This window comes from Castor canadensis, chromosome 4 (assembly GCF_047511655.1).
Source record: "Castor canadensis chromosome 4, mCasCan1.hap1v2, whole genome shotgun sequence".
Lineage (NCBI taxonomy): Eukaryota > Metazoa > Chordata > Mammalia > Rodentia > Castoridae > Castor > Castor canadensis.
In genome coordinates, this window is record NC_133389.1 from 56,710,944 (window position 1) to 56,730,903 (window position 19,960).

The window sequence follows — 19,960 nt, forward strand, 5'->3', positions numbered from 1 at the left end:
TTATGTCATTGTACTCATTAACCGAGTAGAACTCACTTATTTTCTCAATAACCACTTCCCAAATCTCCTGAATAGTGACACTCAGGAGACAGTAGCAATGAAGTTAAAGTGGAACAAGTTACTTGATGGAACAGGTAATAGGTAAGTCATAGTTAAGTAAGTAAGTAATCATAATAAAATGTATGATGGGTCCTGATTGGATACAGTATGAAGATAGTGATCACATATTATTCAAAACACTGAAAACAGTTGACCATCTAGAGTCCGAGGACTTAATGCCAAGTTAAACAAAGCATTACCTTTCTTCTTTGATGGTGAGTCTACTTTAGCTGCTGGCCTGGGTTCTGAGGGAGCCTCCACTAGGGATGGGGTGGGAAGGTGGTCTGCATCTAACATAGATGGAATCAGAGGATTCTCAGGAGGAGGTTCCAGAAGTTCTGCAGCAGAAGTTGTATCACTCATCTGCTTACACAGGGCTCTAGGTTTGGGTTTCACTATGGTACAGACAGTGTCTTCGATGGAAGCATCTTTCTCAACTTCTCTTATGAGACTGTCCTCACTGGGAATTACCCGAAAATGAGTATTTTCTGATGGAGTAATTGTTGCTGTCCTGGGATGATAGTCGTATCGTTCTCTTTTGCTAACCTAGAAAAGTTGATTTAAAAATTAAACTAATTTCAAAGGTATTTGTTATAATCGGTTTGTTCAGGTGATAAATGTGTTCATTTTACTATTAACACATTCATTAAATGTATTGTGTGAAATAGTTCATAAATGGCAAGAAGTAATTAACTGTAACTTTTCAATATCATGAAGTTTATAAAGGTTATATTTATAACTGCTCTACTATGAAGAGTTAAAACACGAGAGAAGACTGTAGAGATGTGATAATCTTCAGATACTAAGAGGTAGAAAACATTCACTTTAAAGGAAAAAACTTAATAAATGAAAATTTAACCCTGCTTTGACTACTTCAAAGCTGTCAAAACAATCTAAAGTGAGAAGTAAAAAATCATAAACATAAGCAAAGTTTGTTTTTAAAAAAACTAAATTCAACAGAGGATCCAAACATTTTTCTCTCAAAAAATCTGACTTTCTGAGTTTTTTCCTTCTTCCATTATAAGCTGGCAAAAAAAGCTTTAATAATCAATTGCTTGTTTAAAATTTCAGTGTAGAAACACCATTTCCTTTAGGTGCCTTTTAAATTTTTATGTTAATTAGCAATCAACATTATTATTTACTAAACAGAAATAAAAATTACTGCTGGAAATACTTAGTGAAAAAGTTATGAAAATTGTTAATTTTTAATTACTTTTATAACCATAGGAGGGACAGTATGGTCAAATTCTGTGAGCTCAGTCAAAAGTTGCTTCATTTATAGATGGACTCTTTACTAGTATTTAATCGACACATTCACAGACTTTAAGAGAGTAAACTCCAGTACCTTAGTGGACTCTGGAAACCCGCCCCATGTCCACTCCATGTGAGACTCGGATCTTAGCAGGCTTTCAGCTGGTTTCACCTCCAGCTCTGAATCACTCTTAGGACACAATGCTTGAGGATAGGTGCTGGAAACACAAAAACGAAAGAAAGAAAACTTTAGTCTTGCTGAGATTGACAGAGTAAAGGAAATACAGGTTTGAATATATAAATTTTATCCAACAGCTATAAACTCTCTATTGAAGAGAACACCAATTATTTCTTCCATTTGAGTTCTCTGATGAATGTTTATTGAAGATTTACTAGGTCCTTTGCAAACACTTTATTATATACCCTATTTCATTTGCTTCTCACAGGATGTTGATGAGAAAGGCAATTTTATAAGGGAGGAAAAACACAGAAAGGTGGTTTAAATTAACACCTAACTGACCCTGAGTCAATCCATAGTACATTTCAAAACCAAACCAAAAAATATGACACCAGAATAAACAGATGACACACGTTTTCTCACTATATTATTCACAGTCAACAGTGGACAACAGCAGCTAGAATTTAAAAATAGTAGATGAGGAAAATTCTATGGTAATTATACAGATTGACAACTGGCCAACACTATTAAACCAGATCAAATTTAGGAACAAAAAATTACTGAAGCAGTTCATATTCATGTAAAAGCCTTAGCAAACATTCAGATGATTCTGCGAATGAGAAAAACAGGAACAGTTATTGTTAAACAACAAATTTACTTAATATATCCTTCCTTTTTCCCTTAAGAAAACAGAAATTTCAAAGATACTTACTTCTCTAATGGGGACCAATCTCCATCAGATAAGGGGTAGTGATCCCCAGAATGGAAGAGTGAAGGATCCTTACATTCTTCCTCCTTTAAGGAAGCATTTGCAGATCCTCTGTGAAAGAGAAAAAGAAAAAAAACCAAACAAACATGAACAATGACATAAATGTCAGCTTTGAAATATCCCCACATCTACTGACAAATTGCCTAAACAATAAAAGGAGGAGTAACCCTTTCAAAAGGAATTCATTACTGCCATCCACCAAACACTACTGAAATCGCTAACTATGGAACAGAGGAAGGACAGAAATGTGATTAAAACTTCCCTTTTTACATCCTTCAAGGTAACAAGTAAGACTTGTGTAGACAGACAGATACAAATATTTAGTTCTTATAAATCTGATGTAGCACTTTTCCATTTTCAATGCTAGATAATCAAAGATCCAGAAGTTTAATAACTTGCCCAAAGTCAAAAGGCTAGTGTACTAGTTTCATCTTTAGTTGGAAATCTATCACTTGTCCTACTTCACAGTCAACGTGAGACTTATGTGGTGTGCTCCATATTAAAAAGTTTAAGAACTTCTTATAAGACATTCAGTGTACCAGTGAAATAGATAGTAAACATATCATATCACTTATTTTGGTAAACTAACAGCAGGAAAAGAAACTAGATTTTTTAGTATTATTTCTCTTCTTTAACTTTTTTTTTTTTTTGGTGGTGGTGGTGGTCATGGAGTTTGAACTCAGGGCTTTGTGCTTGCTAGGCAGTGCTCTACCACTTGAACCAGGCTCCCCAGCCCTTTTTTTTTTTTTTATATCTTAACATACTCTATTTTGCTAAAATATAAATTATGCTAATTTTGATATATACTAGTTTTTCCATATGCCTACATCGTTTAGTTTAAGATTTTGCTATTAGGTTTTCCTAAGTCATTTTCTTTCGTGCTAAGTATTACCTTGACACACAATCTCATTCAAGGAGAGAAAAAAATTACCTAAAAAAAAGCAGAAATCCAAAAAAAGAATTACTTGATAAAGGAAAAATCAAACACCCATGAACTGGTCTTATCTGTCAAAACTGAAAGCCCAGACCAGTGTCACCATCAATATCATGCAGGTGTTAGTGATCGAAAGGCTAAAATAAAAGCCACCTAAGTTTAAGAGAAAGTTTAATATTAAAAGTTTTTCCTTTTGGGATATATCTCACTACAGTACAAAAGGTAAGCCAAGAAGAGTTCAGGTGCCATTAAGAATTCACAACCCCAGGAAAACACGAAATGGCTTCTTCTGGGCATATACTGACAAAAACAGAGCCCACAACTCTAGGCTCAGCAAAATGGTGAGAAAGATATCTGATACTGAGGTTCCTTTCAGTCAGTTCTGATTCTTTTATTATGTAACAGGATTCTTCAAAATCTGTTAAGCACTTTCAAAATGGCACATGACTCAGAATAGGGACCATTGAGGCAGACTTTAAGTTAAGCACAACATGAGGATTAAGGGAGTCTATGTGTTAGAATGTGGAGAAAATAGGAAGAACATAGACTATATCTGTGTTAAAGCAGGAGTGATACGTAACATGCATTAGCAGGAGCACAGAGTGAGTAATTTAACTTTCAGTCAGGGTTGGGGGTTACAGTCATTCAAGCTCATTATCAGCACACAGAGCACTTTGGGCCTCACTCATGCTCTTCTACACTGTATCTTCAAGTTTCCCATCATTGTACAAACCAACATTTTCCCAATTCTAGTGCTAATAGAAGTTGCATGGGGGTATACAACTGCCCAAATCCACTAAACTGCACACTTAAGATGTGTAAATAATTGTTCTGTAAATTATACTTCACTTTTTTTTTTAAGGTGGGGGAAAATCAACACAAAGTTAAAATAAATAGCTCAAAGAACCTAGGTGGGATAAAGTGTAGATGCCAAATGAATTCTGAACTATTTAATTGGTAGAAAGAGACAAATGGGGCTGCTAGGTACCTTGACCAAAGATCACTAACTTACATTAACAATGTTTATCAGCAACCTTAGCACAGTATTACTCAATTTCAGTAATTAACTAGATCTACAATTAATGATCTATGATTAATGAACTACACTGGCGTTTGGATATAAGACACACCCATAAAAGATATACCTCACAGCAGGACTCAAAGGAACCTCAGAGTGCTTCTGCTGCTATGTCAGAATGAAGCAGGGAAAAGGCAGGGGCACTTGTAAGATCCACATCACCTTGAATACTTACACTTACCACAGAATCTGGAAGGGTCTACAGAAGTCAGTTAATGATTAGGAGATGAACAATGCCTCTGGGCAACAGATGCTCTCTGTGACAAGTCTCCTCTGGACTTAGCTGCCAGATTTATCTTTTTAAGCAAGCCAGCCTTCTCAAGTAGATTAAAAAGTTGAGATTCCTAAAATGGGCACTGGTGGTTCCCATCTATAATACTAGCTACTTGGGAGACTGAAATTGGGAAGATCACGGTCTCAAGCCAACCTAGGCAAAAAGTTTGTATGACCACATCTTGATGGAAAAAGCTAGCTATGTGGTGTGTGCCTGTCATCTCAGCTACAGTAGGAAGACTAAAACAGGAGGACTGTGGTCCAGGACTGCCTGAGTGAAAAGTGAAACCCTACTTCCAAATAACCAGAGCAAAAAAGGGTTGGAGGTATAGCTCAGGAGGTACAGGACCTGCCTCGCAAGCATGAAGTCGTGAGTTCAAACCCTAGTACGAAATTGAGATTTCTTGCTGATGGTTTGTTCTTGATCCTTCATTTTGTTACTGCTGGGTAGCTGAAATATTTTCATTAGAGACATGGAAATGATGTTTTGTGTATTTTGGATCTATGATCTAGAAATTAAATGTTCTGTATATTTAAATACAAAATTATGATAGAATATCAACCAATTTGAAAAGTCCCTTTCCTCCAAAAGGAGGCAAGTTGCAGTATTTTTAATAAACATACAGACACATATTTATGTGTATTCCCATCTATCCTGTAGGAGGACAGGTAAAGTTTCCACACTATATTCAAGCCGAAAGTTTATCTCTGGGAAGAGAGAGACTTACTAGGTATAGTGTAAACAGAGCCCCGTATAGTTTCCACAGATGACTTTCTTCTAACTGCAACAATAACCTGCTTTAAAAAAAAGACTCTCTTTCATCTGCCTTCTTCAAGAAGCCTCAATTAACCTTGATTCTATAATCAATGAAATTCTTGAAAAGTGAAGCATTTCAATAGAATGCCATTTACAAATAAAATTTTAGGGCCTGGGGATGTAGTTCAGTGGTAGAGCACTTGCCTAGAATGATGCACAAGCCTTGGGTCCTACTCCTAGCATTGCCAAAAAAACAAAAAACAAAAAAGTTTGTGTATCTTCTCTGGAAAAAGAATTCCTTTTAGTCCTTATAGTAGGAGCCAAGGAGTATAAAATGTGTGAAAGCTACAAATTCTCCAATCCCATACAATTCCAGGATCTCACAACTAACAAGAACAGACTTTCTATTCTTTTTCTCTCAGACTTTTTTTTTTTTTTAATGTATATGGTGCTGGGAATATTGAATCCAAGGCCTTGTACATGCTAGACAAGTGCTCTGCCACTGACCTATACCCCCAGCCCTTCTCTCACGTATTAATGTTCTATTTAGTACACTGCTAGTGACAATGTAAGTATCTTCCCTCAAGTTACTTTAAAATCTAGATGAGGAGTTGAAAGGGGCTTTGTACATGCATGACATATGCTACATAAGAATGGTTTGGTCAATGAAAGATTAAACTGAACATGACCACAACAGAGCTCAAAGATTCCTGCTGTTCACATTGTAGCCTTTGAAAGGTTTCAGTACAAAGCATTATTCAAGTTGTGCTGATGCTGATATAAACAAACCAGTCTTAATTTCTACTGGCTGCATAATTTAACAAATCTCGGTGGCGCGGGGGAGGGGAGGGCCTGTTTGTTTTGAAGGCAGTGTCTTGCTATATTACTGAGGCTAGCCTCACAATCCTCCTACCTCAATCTTCTGAGGGTTAGGATTACAAGTATGTACTACCATGCCTGGCTCAGATAAATTTCAGGAGAGTTTCATCAAGTGACTTCATCTAACAATTCACCAGTGACCCAAAGAAAAAGCAAACCACCAAGCTCCTGAAGATATTACAAGGCTCTAGGTTCACATGTGTTGTTAGATGCTTGCTGACCAAGCAAGATCTTGGCTTAGAGAGATAATCTGGCAACAATTTAGAACTGTACTCCAACAGATTTGGTTAATGTAGCTTTTCACAGAATTTGGAAAAGTAAAGCATGTGCTGATCCTCTCAATAGATGAAGAAAAACCCTTAGACAAAATCCAAAACCATTTCATGATAAAAGCTCTGAAGAAACGAGGAATAGAAGGAATGTTCCTTAAATAATAAAGACTATATAAGACAAACCTAGAGCCCACATCATTCTAAATGGAGAACAACTGAAATGGTTCCCCTTAAAGTCAGGAATGAGACAGGGCTGCCTGCTTTCTCCACTCCTATTCAATATAGTTTTGGAATTCCTAGCCAGAGGCATAAGATAAGAGCAAGAAATAAAAGGGACTCGAATAGGGAAGAAAGAAGTCAAACTATCCCTATTTGCAGAGGACATGATGATCTTATATCTAAGAGACCCCCAAAACTCTACCAAAAACCTACCAAAAATCATAAACTCTTTTGGTAAAGTAGAAGGATATAAAATTAACATACAGAAATCAGTAGCTTTTCTATATACCAACAATGCACAGAATGCAAAAGAAAGCAGGGAAACAATCCCATTTACAATAGCCCCCAAAACAATAAAGCATCTCGGAATAAATTTAACGAAAGAAACAAAAGATCCTTTCAATGAAAACTATAAAACACTGAAGACAGAAATTGAAGAAGACATCAGAAGATGGAAAGACCTTCCATGCTTGTGGATGGGTAGAATCAACACTGTGACAGTGGCCATATTATCAAAAGCCATCTACATGTTTGACACAATCCCTATCAAAATTCCAATGACATTCTGCACAGAAATAGAAAAAACAACCGTGAAATACATATGGAAACACAAAAGACCTTGCACAGCCAAAGCAATTCTGAGCAAAAAGTCTAATGCTGAAAGCATCACAATATCTGATTTCAAACTATACGATAGTGCCATAACAAAAAAACATGGGATTTGCACTAAAACAGACAGGGTAGAAGAGAAGATCTAGACACAAACGCACACATGTATAGCCAACTGATCTTCGACAAAGGAGCCCAAAACACAATGGAGAAAAAGACAGCCTTTTCAACAGATGCTGCTGGGAAAACTGGATATCCACATGTAGAAGACTGAAACTAGGTCCCTGTCTTTCACCCTGTACAAAATCAACTCAAAGTGGATCAAAGACTTTAATATAAGGCCTGAAACTTTGAAACAACTCCAAGAAGCAGTAGGAAATACACTGGAACAGATAGGTATAGGGAACAACTTCCTAAACAGAACTCAAAAGACTCAGCATCTAAGAGAAACAATGAGCAAATGTTACTGCATCTAACTAAAGAGCTTCTGCACAGCAAAGGAAATAGTCACCAGACTCAAGAGACAGCCCACAGAAAAGAAAAAAATCTTTGCAAGCTACTCAACTGATAAAGAGAGTAATATTCAGAATCAACAGAGAACCAAAAAAACTCAGCCCCCCCAAAATCAACACCCCAATGAAGAAATGAGCACATGAATTAAACAGGAAATTCTAAAGGAAGGGGTGTAAATGGCCAGTAAATACATGAAGAAGTGCTCAACTTCCCTGGTTATAAAAGAGATGCAAATCAAAACAACACTTAGATTTCCTCTCACCCTGGTTAGAATGGCCATAATCAAGGGTAATACAACAACAAATATTGGCGAGGATGGGGCAAAACAGGAACCCTTATGCACTGCTGGTGGGACTGCAAATTAGTACAACCACTATGGAAGGCAGTATGGACATTTCTTAAAAAACTAGAGATAGAACTGCCATATGATCCAGTGGTATCACTCCTGGGCATCTACCCAAAAGAATGTAAGACAGGATACAGTACAGACACTTGTACACCAACGTTCATTGCAGCACTATTCACAATAGCCAAGCTCTGATTGTAGCCCAGGTGCCCTACAACTGATGAATGGATCATGAAATTGTGGCACATATACACAATGGAGTATTATTCATCCACAAGGAAATAATGACATTGGGTCTAAAGGTAAATGGATGCAATTACAGGACAACATGTTAAGTGAAGTTAGTCAAGATAAGAAATACAAAAGACACATGTTTTCTCTCATACATGGAAAATAGATCTAAAAATGAACATATACACAAAAACAAGCATGATCATATACAAACTCAGATGACGAACATGTTTCTAACAGTGGAACTACTCTATGGAACTTTAGGAAAGAGGGAAAGGAGAAGAGAATGACAGAGCATCAGTAATGTTGCATACCATAAGATGTGAAGGTAGAGGATATAAGGATGTGTATTGAAAGCTGTTGAAAAATGGGGAGTGGGTAAAGGGGTAAAGGAAGGAAGTGAATAGACCAAAGTAGAGCACACCCACAGTGGGCATATATTGAGACACCCCTCTGAATGTCAACTTAAATATTAATAATGAAAACCAGGACTGTAAAATAGGAACAATGTTTGTGCAGGGTTGGGAGAAGGGTACTAGTGGATAGGGGAAGAGTGAAGGAAGGAGGTTAAGGTGATGGTACATGGTGATGGACTTCATATACCTATATAAAACAGAACTAAAAAACCTCCTGCAATTGCTTTAAGTGGGGTGGGGAGGGGGCTGAAGGGCAGAGATGATAGGGGCAATGTAAATAATGTATAACATAAACCTAATTGGAATTGTCACTACAAATCACCCCCCCCATATAATGAATATATCCTAATAAAAAATTTATAATAAAACAAATAAAGCATGTGCTAGTATTGTTGCAATATAGTGACTTACATTATCCATTTACAAAATTCCTTTAGATTAACAACTCTTGTGTATTTAGTAGGGGACTTTGTACATGTCTTAGAAATATTTTAACTTCTTAAGTTAAAGCTGCAGATTGTTCAGAAGTTCTAAACTTTGTCCTACTATGGTAACAAGGGACAAATATCAACAAAACTTTAGGGGCAAAAGCAACACAGTGCTTTTTTTTTTTTTTTTTTGCAGTAATGTGGTTTGAAATCAGCACCTCATGCTTGCTCTACCACTTCGGCCACTCTATCAGCCCTTTTGGTGCTTTTTTAGAGGATCTTAACAGCATTCTGGTTGGCAAAAAATATGTTCAGGAATAAGGTACTTAAGTGAGTTTTATATAATGCTAATCCAAATATATTTAGATATTTCAAATTTATCTAAAATGTATTTTTTGTCTGCCCACACATTTTACTATACATAAGACAAAATTTTTGTATACTTTGTGCTGGTCTATAAACATTGGGGAATGCTCACTGGGAAACATTTCATTGTTTCCCCAATCTGTAATTACTTAGTTCTATCTAGGCGCCGGTGGCTCATGCCTATAATCCTACCTACTTAGGAGGATCAAAGTTAGAGGCCAGTCCAGGCAAATCATTCATGAGACCCCATGTCCAAAATAACCAGAGCAAAATGTACTAGAGGCATGGCTCAAGGTAGAGTGCCTGCTTTGCAAGCCTGATGCCCAGAGTTCAAACTCCATTCCCACCAAAAAAAAAAAAAAAATTTAGTTCTAACAAGAATTATGCATTCTATCATAACTGAAATAAAAAATATATTCAACAGTGTGTGGAGTAAGAATATGTGACAGTTGGTGAGTAGTATCAGATGGGTAGAAAAATTTAGTATGTTAAAAATTACTGTCAGATGTAGGGTTTTACTCTAGGATTTACAATATAGATTTTGAATTTTAGAAAATAAGTAAAACTTTTTGCCAAAAAGAAATTATTCTATTACGTTATTTGCTAATGTAATATAATTAGAATGTACTAATCATGTATTTAGTTTTTTTCTGATTTGACAAAAAAAAAAAGCCTGATAAATAAAACACATACTAGATCAAGGTAAAAGTTTATGCTTTCTATCTTTGCTTCTATGTCTAGAAAAATAAATTTCCCCTTCTTTCTGTGACAAAAAAATACTTTAAAAGCACTACATTTTCCAGGAAGGAAGGTGTGATTTGTTTTGGGAAGGACTGAAAACATACCAGTACCCCCTCATAAAACCCATTCCCCAGTTCAAATAAAGGGTTTGGGAATGCAGGACCACTCATGGGCAGTGGCTTCTTGTCCAATGGTTGCCATGAAGAGAATCACCCACTGACACATGGATGGTCCTTCTAGTGTCAGTTGCCCATTGAGTGGAACGGGTGGAAGAAAATCAAATCCTGAATGAGAAAATACATGTTCTACCTCCAATGGTTATCTTTAAATCCCAAGTAGTGCTGACTTAGAAATGGCATGTATTTCAAGCTCTTCAACTAAGCTGGTAAGTTAAGAAGTGACCAAGAGCTTTCACTGAAAAGAAAAAAACGAACCCCTTCCTCTTTAACTTACTAGAATATCTGATGATAAACTCAATAAAACAGAACTCTCAACTTTTCAAGAATTGGTGAGATCCCAAGCACAAGACCTTGGGTAGGACTGCCAGACGTGGTGGTATACACCAGTGACCCCAGCTGAGACAGGACAATTCTGAGTTCAAGGTTTCAGTCTGAGCTGCATAGGGTGAACCTGACCCAGGGAAAAAAAAAGAAAAAGGCCCTTGGCGGGGAAACTCAAATAATGACATGTCCACTAGCATCTGTTCACCAGGACAAGAACGAATTCAGATCATCTTTTGACTTACAATTTATTTGGTGCCACAGCAGGATGTCTAATGGTAAATCCTGCAGGGTTGCAAAAGGAAAATAGAAAATGATGCTTCTACCACTTGACTCCACAACAGCAACAGAAAAAGGTGGCTTTTCCTGAGCTCTACCTACTGCACAGGAGCAATGTAGAAGACCTTGCAGGGCAATGTAGAAGACCTCGCCCAGGCTGAGAGCCCTACCTCACTGCCTGGGATCCCTTCTCATCATCGGAGCTCACACCCACATCGCACGTGTCATCTGCACCAGGAGAAGCAGCCTGTTCTTCCTTCTTACTGTCCTGTTTGCATTTCTTTCTTCTTCGTTTTTTCTTTTTCACAGAACTTGGAGTGAAAAGTGTCTCTGTTTCCAAGATGTGTGAGATGTCCGAACTCTGAGATGGTCTTTCATCTCCACCTGATTTTATCAAAGGGGTGTCAATATCTTTAAAGAACTGGTCTTCAGTAGGAATTGGTGAGGTGGCAAGATAAGCAGGGAGCTTTTCCTTAAAGAACATGGAGAAAAAAAAAAGTTATCCACAACAAACTGAACAGGGTGGGGGCGTCGAGGCAATAATTGATACTTTGGGTATATACATTTTCACAGTGGTAGAAAAAGACATGTTTCCTAAAAGTAAGAAAGTCATAGTGAACTCAGGTACTGCGTGCTCTGCTCCAGCAGGTCTCTACTTTGCTAAACACAGCTAAGTGTTACATGCATTTCAGTGTACGAAACTTAGTACATTTGGAAGCACTTAGGTGCCAACCCAGTAAAAAAACATACAAAAGCTGTAATTAAAGCAGACCCAATTAAATTATCTGCAAAGAGATGTTTAAAGAGCCAGAAACATTTTGAAGAGGTGTTACAAAGGATTCTGTCAAGAACAGTAATAACAACATAAAGCAGAAGGCAAAACTTAAGGACACTATACCAGACAAAGAGCAGCAGGGCAAGTAAACGAAGTGAAGATGCAGGTAAATTTAGAGTGGTTAGTGCCAAATTAACCAAATTAACTAAGAGTGGAAGAAGGTAATTACAAGTGCAATTAGTGAGTTTTATATCATAATGTATTCAAAGGAAGAAAAGGAGGTCCATTTAGAAGCAATTAAATTCCTAATTTAATACTGCACAAATAGTTGAGTGTCCAGTAAATTAACTTCATACCCATTTGCTTTATTCCTTTGTATCATCAGGATAAACGAAAGGTAAGAGGCATAAATTCACCTCCAATTTAGACTACTCAAGGTTTACACAGTAGTTTTGAAAATGTGTAGGCTTTCATAACTGTTTTCCATTAAGCTTTTGAACTTGGTTTTGGTAAACATATTACCCTGAAGATAAAATTTTGTTTATCTAAGCAAACTCTGTATTCATCATCAATACCACAACTATGGTAAGATATTCTAAATGCACCCAAGGCACCCAAATGAGAGGCCCTCTGACTTCTAGGGGCTTACTTTAATGGTCTTTTGTTATATGTCAAATTTCCCTGTACTTTTTGAAAGCTGTTTTGTTTTTTGGTAGCATTTCTTAGTTTAATTATAGTTGTGTGTATTGTGTGTGTGTGTGTGTGTGTGTGTGTGTGTGAATTAACTACTTGAATGTCTAAAATAAGAGAATGGTTAAATAAATCAGGGCATATGCATACTGTGGGAAATTGTACAGCTATTAGAAGAACTAGACCTAGAATTACTGACTTGAAAGGCATGTTAATGATGTACGGTTATGTGAGACAAATCTGAGAGAAACAAAAACTAAATAAATGGCAACCAGATGGGTTTTTGATAATTTTATCTCCCTCTAAATCATGAACTTTTAGAGAGCAAGGGATACATTTTATTCATAGTATACAGCACACAGCAGTAATTCCAGTATTTGTTGGATAAATTAACCAATTTTTTTATTTTAAAGTGGAACTCTATACTACATAGAACCTGGTAAATTTATAAAAGGAATAGGAAGGAGGCTGGAAAATTGACATTTTCCAAGTTGACCTTGCAAAAACAGCTTTTAATGGAATCTTGATCCTCTTATTTACTTGATCTGTTGATTTATACAGAGACATGAATTACATGTGGCTTTAAAAACATCAAAAATATTTTATTCTTGTTATAGCTGCTATTTATTATGATTTATTCTGTTTTTTGCCTCTGTCTCTGATAAGGTGAAGTTTTGCTTAGGTTAAGTAAACACAAACAAGGTAATAAAAAAACAATTTAGCAAATATTAAGAAAAGCACTGGTTTGGTAAGGTTCCCTTCATAATTTACAAAGGTGTTTTACCTACTGGTTCCTAAGGTAATAAGCTTCTCTAAACTAAAAAATGATAAACACAGTCTCATTTGCTATTTATTTTTTGGTGGTATTTTTGTGAATTTTAACACCAAACTAGTAGCTTACATTCAAAAGAAAAAAATGTACTTCTATATCCTTAGTAACTTGAAGCTTATCTTTTTTGTGATTTGAAATTTTATTCTTTGTGGAAAAAGGCATAATAATGCCTTATATAGATTTTTTTCTAAAAAAGAAGAGCCACATTAAATGCCTCAAGAACAGTTTATCCCTGCTCAAACTGGTATATACATGGCTGGGGTGGGGCAGGTTATACAAACTATGTTCTCATGCTAAAAGAAGCCTAACAGATAATCATTTATTAAAGGACATAGACTAATTAATTTAAATCTTGAGATCGTAATCTATGTGGTTATAGGGCTAGAATATTCCTAAACAAGTCTGCCAGAAGCTCATGCCTGTAATCCTAGCTACTTGGGAGGTCAGATCAGGAGGACTGCAGTTTGATCTGAGCAAATAGTCTGAGGGACCCCTGCTCAAAAATAAGCAGAACAAATGAACAGAAAGGGTGGCTCAGTGATATAGAGCCAGTTTTGTAAGTACGAACCTGAGTTCAAACACGAGTCCCAACAAAACAAAACAAAAAACCAAAACAAATCCCACACTCCTAAACAAAAAGGCAATCATCTTTTTGAAGTTTAAGCTCACATATATATATATAGCCTAACACATTATGCCTTAATTACTTAGAAAAAACTGAATAAATTCAAATCAAGGCATAAACTGTTAACAGAAATTAAGTAGAAAGCTTATCCAAGTTAGAAACAGATGTGCCTTTTCTAAAAAGAGCAAGTACAAAGGCTTCCTTATGTTCTCTATACCCTCTCCAAAGTTGGGTGGAGAAAAGTTTCTCATCCCCCAGCTCCTTTCTGACAGTTTAGTTCTTTAACATTAATTGACGCTTATCTAACCAGCAACAATGATATACAGCCATAAGAACTGCTGACCATTTCTGTCTTAGGACCTGTACCAAAGGCCTGAAATACAATGTGTGAAGTGAGAACTTACATATTCTTCTGCAGTCTCCTCCACAAAGAAAGCTTCTCCATTGTCACCCAACTTCATGTGAAGATCCACTGCATTGCCATTGATTTCTATGTCAATCTAAGGAAACAAAGAAGTGTGATTTAGTATTCAAGCAGTCTTTCATTCAAGGTAACTAAGCCTCAATTCTGAGTTTCCTAGAGTAACACTGCCACCTACCCCACATCCCACCCTTTAAAGAATCAAATCTGTGTGTGGGAGGGGTGACTAAGCAGAGATTGGAAGAAAATGTTTCACCATCTATTTTTATTAAAAAATTATTGCTTAATCTCCCAAATATTGTGACTAGACATTTGTGCACTTTCCAAGCTATAGCAGGCAGGCCTCACCTAGCAGAATCTGGAATTCTGCCCACAGATAGCTACACAGATAACATATGCAAACAGGATCAGTGTGTTCACAATCACATTATTCTTCAAAGTATGTCGATGACTGGCCACTGCGTATCTGTATTCAGTTTAAGCAGAGAGCAAAGCCTGGTAGCTTCAACACCCAGAGATAAACCCATGTAACACTTATAAAAATGGACAATTGAAAGAGAAAATTATTGACCAAGATATGAAAGTGCAGCAAAGAAATAAAAACTGATAATGCTGGAAGAAAAAATCGTATCAAACTTAAGAATTAGAGAAGAACCAGCTCACTGTGGGAACAATGACCCACAGTGCAGCCAGAGCTGTGCAATGTAAGAATGTCTTTAAGACTTAAAGATGTCTACAAATTTTATATACATACATATTGAACTGAACTATAAACATACTGTATAGCAGTAAAATTTTCTTAACCACAAAGATTAGTAATTTCAAACCTATTTTATGTGGATGTGGTACTAAACAAATCAAGAAATACATCGTGTACAATGAGACGACTATTCTACTGTTACAGAAGAGAAGATACCTATGGTGATGCACCCATTATCAGAAGTACCTACACACTTAATTTTTACAGATGTAGATGTATACATTTGTACATGTATACAGACATGTTTCCTGGCTCTGCCAGCTGAGAACTAAAAGCAGTGACACCTCAGCAGTCATGGTAATATTGAGGGAACAGATCTTTGTCTCTAAATACTATTCTCCAATGAAAAGGAACCAGGGCTCTTTGGAGATGTAAAAAAATTCCAAGGCTAAGGTAGAGAAAGCACATTTTCCATAGGGTGCCAGACAGGAAAGGCTCAAAAAAATGTTGGAAGCATAGTGGTGCATGCCTGTAATTCCAGCATCTGGGAGGCAGAGGCAGGAGGATTGTGAATTCGAGGCCAGGATGGGCTACACAGTGATACCCTATCTTAAATAAACAAAACATACAAAAAAAAAAAAAAAGAAGTATTTCAGAAAGGACTCAATTTTAAAGAGCTGCAACAGTGGTGGACAAACTAGGACAATTTGAGCACAAGTAAAAATTGTAATGGATAAAACCTAGGTTGTAAAATCAGTATCTGAGTCCATAGTGACACAAATTGAATAACTGATCAACAAGAGAACAGGGATAGTTCCTTACATTTTTGGTGATAGTAGAATTTGAACTCAGGGCCTCATACTTGCTAGGCAGGTGCTCTATCACTTGAGCCATGCCCCAACCCTTTTTTGCTTTACTTATTTTTCAGATAGGTTCTCCCATTTCTGTCCAGAGCTGGCCTAGGACCACAATCCTCCAACCTATGCCTCCTACCTAGCTAGGAACCCAGAGGGGAAGCATCACACCCAACTTATTTGTTGAGAAGAACCCTCACTAACTTTTTTTGCCTGGGCTAACCTTGAACCTCAATCCTCCCAATCTCCACCTCCTAGGTAGTTGGGATTACAGGTGTGAGTCACTGCTTGCAGCAGGGATAACTCTGCAATACAGAATTTCAACTGATAAATGGAACAGAAGGGTCAAGCATGATGGTACACACTTATAATCTCAGCTACTGGAAAGACAGAGAAGGACCATGGTTTGAGGTCTGCCTGGGAAAAACTTAGTAAGACCCCATCTAAAACCAAACTAAGAAAAAATGTCTAAAAAACAAATGGACTGGGGGTGTGGTTCAAGTGGTAAGATACTGCCCTAAAAAGTTCAAAGCCCTGAACACAATCCCAGTACTGCAAAAGAAAAAAAAAATCCCACCATTTGGCAAATACATTAGCAATTTTGTAGGCAAAATTCATCAATGTATGATAAAATTCATGCGTAGAAATATGAGGAGAAACAGGATATTTGCATATCCTGTTATTTGCGTACTGTTAATAATATGGCATTAATGTTAATTTCTGGTTTTGGTAACTGTACAATGGCCACATAAAAATGTTAACATTAGGGAAGCGAAATGGGTGAAAGAAACTTTATTGAACTACATTTGTGACATGTCTGTAAGTTTATAATTAATTCAATGGGCCAGAAGTGTGGCTCAAGCAGTAGAGTGCCTACCTAAAATTAACTAAAAGTAAAAAGTTAAAAAGTACATCAAAACTAGGCATGGTAGCACACGCCTATAATTCCAGAATTTAGGAGGCCAAGGCTCCTAGGAGGATCATGAGTTTGAGGCTACCCTGGACTACACACTAATACTCTGACTGAAACAAACATACATATGTAAGTGTCATTAAAAAAGAAAGACTGAGGAACTGTCAGAGATTGGACGGACTAAGAGGACAGGGCAATAAAACATTACTTGATTGTGGTCATGGCTTCCTTGGTGCAAACATATGTTAAAACTCATCAAATGGCATTCTTGAAGTATGTGCAGTTCGTTGTATCTTAATTATAAAACAAGATAAGGAGGAACATTATGAAAGAAAATGGGCAATTAGTGAAATACAGAATGAATAAGAAAATCCTATGTAATGTATGAAATGTTAATTTAATAATTTTATAAAAAACACATTTTCCCTTTACTTTGAAAAATAAGTGGGTACATAAATCATTTTCCAAACATTATCCCTAACTTTTCCAGTCAACTGCCCTCTTTTTTTGGTGACAATGGGGCTTGAACTCAGGGCTTCCTGCTTGTAAGACAACAATCTACTGCTTCAGCCACACTGCCTGCCTTTTCTGCTCTGGTTATTTTGGAGATAGGATCTCGCTTTTTGCCTAGGTCCACCTGGACCTCAATCTTGTTATTTCAAGCTTCCATTGTTGCTGATCACTGGGATGACAGGTATGCACCACCACACTCAGGTTTTTCAGTTGACATTGAGTCTCACCAACTTTTTGCCCAGGTTGGACTGAACTAGTGATCCTTCTGGTCTCAGACTCCCAAGTAGTGAGGATTAAGGTGTAAGCCACTGGCTCCAGTCAGCCTTTGTAACATTTTTTATTATTGAAAATATTTACTGCAAAAAACTTCAGATTAGTACAAATTGCTTATCATCTGAGGTTTCTGAAACAGCTGTAGTCTAGCAGTTTCATCTATAATCATAGGTAGAACACTTATTGACTTTAAAAGTTACACAAGAACTGAAAAAGAAAAAAAAAAACCCATTATAAACAAGGAGACAGAGAAACACTAAATTAGCCCTATAACCCAAATTTTAGGTTTCTCAGGATGATTTAAATATTTAATAAAATTTACTCAACTAGAAGTTAGAGATAGAAAATAATTAAAATAGTATTTGTCAATGTGTTGTATACTGACAATATAAATGAAATATTTAGTGTTATTTTGTCTTTAGTAAAAATAGATTCAAACTAATATCCTTTACATTTTTCATTTCTGGAGGCTATCCATTTATCTAGCATTGGTAGGGAAATGGAATAGTGCTTCTTTTAGGATGCAAATAAAGAATCTAAACTGTTTACACGTCATCTTAGAAAAATTAATACTTCATAGCCATCACTTTTAGGTTTTGAGTATGACAATTCTGAGTATGAATACTTATTCTCTTGACTGGACTTTGATCTTTTCAAAATTTAATCTAACATCACATTGTACTAATACTGAAGATATGTAAAAGTATATGCAAGAGGTTTTTAGGCAGCAAAGGAAAAGCATCTTAAAACTATTTTATGAGACTGCACCAAGCTGGAACAAATGCTTCTCAAGGTCATTATTTTAAAGAGGACATTTGTTTTGATATGTTAAATTCTAGTAAACTTGTTTCTAAAATAACCACTCATTCATTTCCACATAGTCACACTTCCTACAATGCAGCTCAATCTTGCTTAATATATGTAACTGGGATGCTGAAATAGAGCTGTTACACTCAGAAATACTGGGTATCATGGACACTTGATTCGACATGCCATTCTTTGTTAAGAGTACTTTCAGTGTCTTTTGGGAATCTGTCTATCCTCATTTTAGACTGGGTACTTCAAGTGGCTTCAGGGAGTGGAGGTGGGGCTCTTGTTCAAGCCAGGCCAATCAATATATTCCATCTGTAGGTATAGTGACTGATCCTTATGATGTATGTAATCCAAGTCTAAAAGTGAGACGAAACACCAATACTTCTATAGGAAGCTCTTCCCACTGGGTTTGTGAGCCCCAGTGAGATATTGGTTGCCATCTTACATTAGGGAGAGCCCACTCACATGGAGGCAGAGCTGACAGGTAGATAAAGAGAATTCTGGCAACACCTTTAAAACCTCTAAAATAGTCATGACTAAATCAAATACCCCTGGACCTTGTTTACACAAGCTGTTTTGCTTAAGCTAGCAGGAGGTAGATTTTTGTTATTCACAATGGAAAGAGTTCTAATACACTGAGTATTTTATTCTGATAATTTTCAGTTTTGTGATAAGTCAACAAAATTAACATTTAAAAATATCAACCTGAGTTCATCCTGAGTACTGCAAAAAAAAAAAGTAAAAGTTTGCTTTTTAAAATTAAATTCCTGAGTTATAATATAATATACTGGGATTATTGGTTTTCTATCAAAGAAGAAGCAACCAAAAGTTGTTGGGAAATTATTACACTACATCTCTCACAGGCATCACATTTGAAAATCTAATCTCAGCATAAAATCAACAAATAGCTTTCCCTAATCCAAACTGACTTAACGTAAGAGGCAGTTAATGTGAATTGTCAGCATATCTGAAGGCAGTTATGGTTTCAGTTTTACTATAAAACAGGGAAGTTGTGTTTTGGTAAATCAAATGGCCAAATTTCTTCCCAAACATACTCTCTGGGTTTCTGGGATATCAAGGGAGGAAAGGGAAAAGGAAAAATTTTCTCATCTCCTGTGTCTCATGGATTTTGCATGAGATAAGAGTTTCACAAGATATTTAATAATATGATGGAATTAGCCTTGTGCAGAAATCATATTCCTAAATTAGAGGCTTGTTATAGAGTATGCAGAGAAAGGTAACTTATCTGTTCAGTCATCTCTAAGATGCCAAGCACTTACATGTATCTGTTTGCAGGTTCCATTGTGAAAGGCTGAAAGACTAATCCAATCTGCTCATCAAAACCCAGTTTGGGGGAGAGGTGGTGGTCAAGAGCCTAAGAAGCAGTCTTCCCTCCCTCCCCACCGCAGATCC

At 36.6% G+C, this 19,960-nt stretch overlaps 1 protein-coding gene across 7 annotated transcripts in view; it reads right to left on the reverse strand.

The window, feature by feature from the left end:
* The window catches only part of Lpin2 (lipin 2), an 83,718-nt gene that overhangs the window by 19,955 nt on the left and 43,803 nt on the right, over positions 1-19,960 (reverse strand). For all 7 annotated transcript variants that reach the window (XM_020163704.2, XM_074070227.1, XM_074070224.1 and 4 more), the window contains 5 exons: positions 14,465-14,560; positions 11,309-11,610; positions 2,241-2,348; positions 1,445-1,568; positions 300-645 (listed from right to left, as the gene is read on the reverse strand). In XM_020163704.2, the coding sequence (XP_020019293.1) occupies positions 300-645; positions 1,445-1,568; positions 2,241-2,348; positions 11,309-11,610; positions 14,465-14,560 (976 nt within the window). The remainder of the gene's footprint in view (positions 1-299; positions 646-1,444; positions 1,569-2,240; positions 2,349-11,308; positions 11,611-14,464; positions 14,561-19,960) is intronic.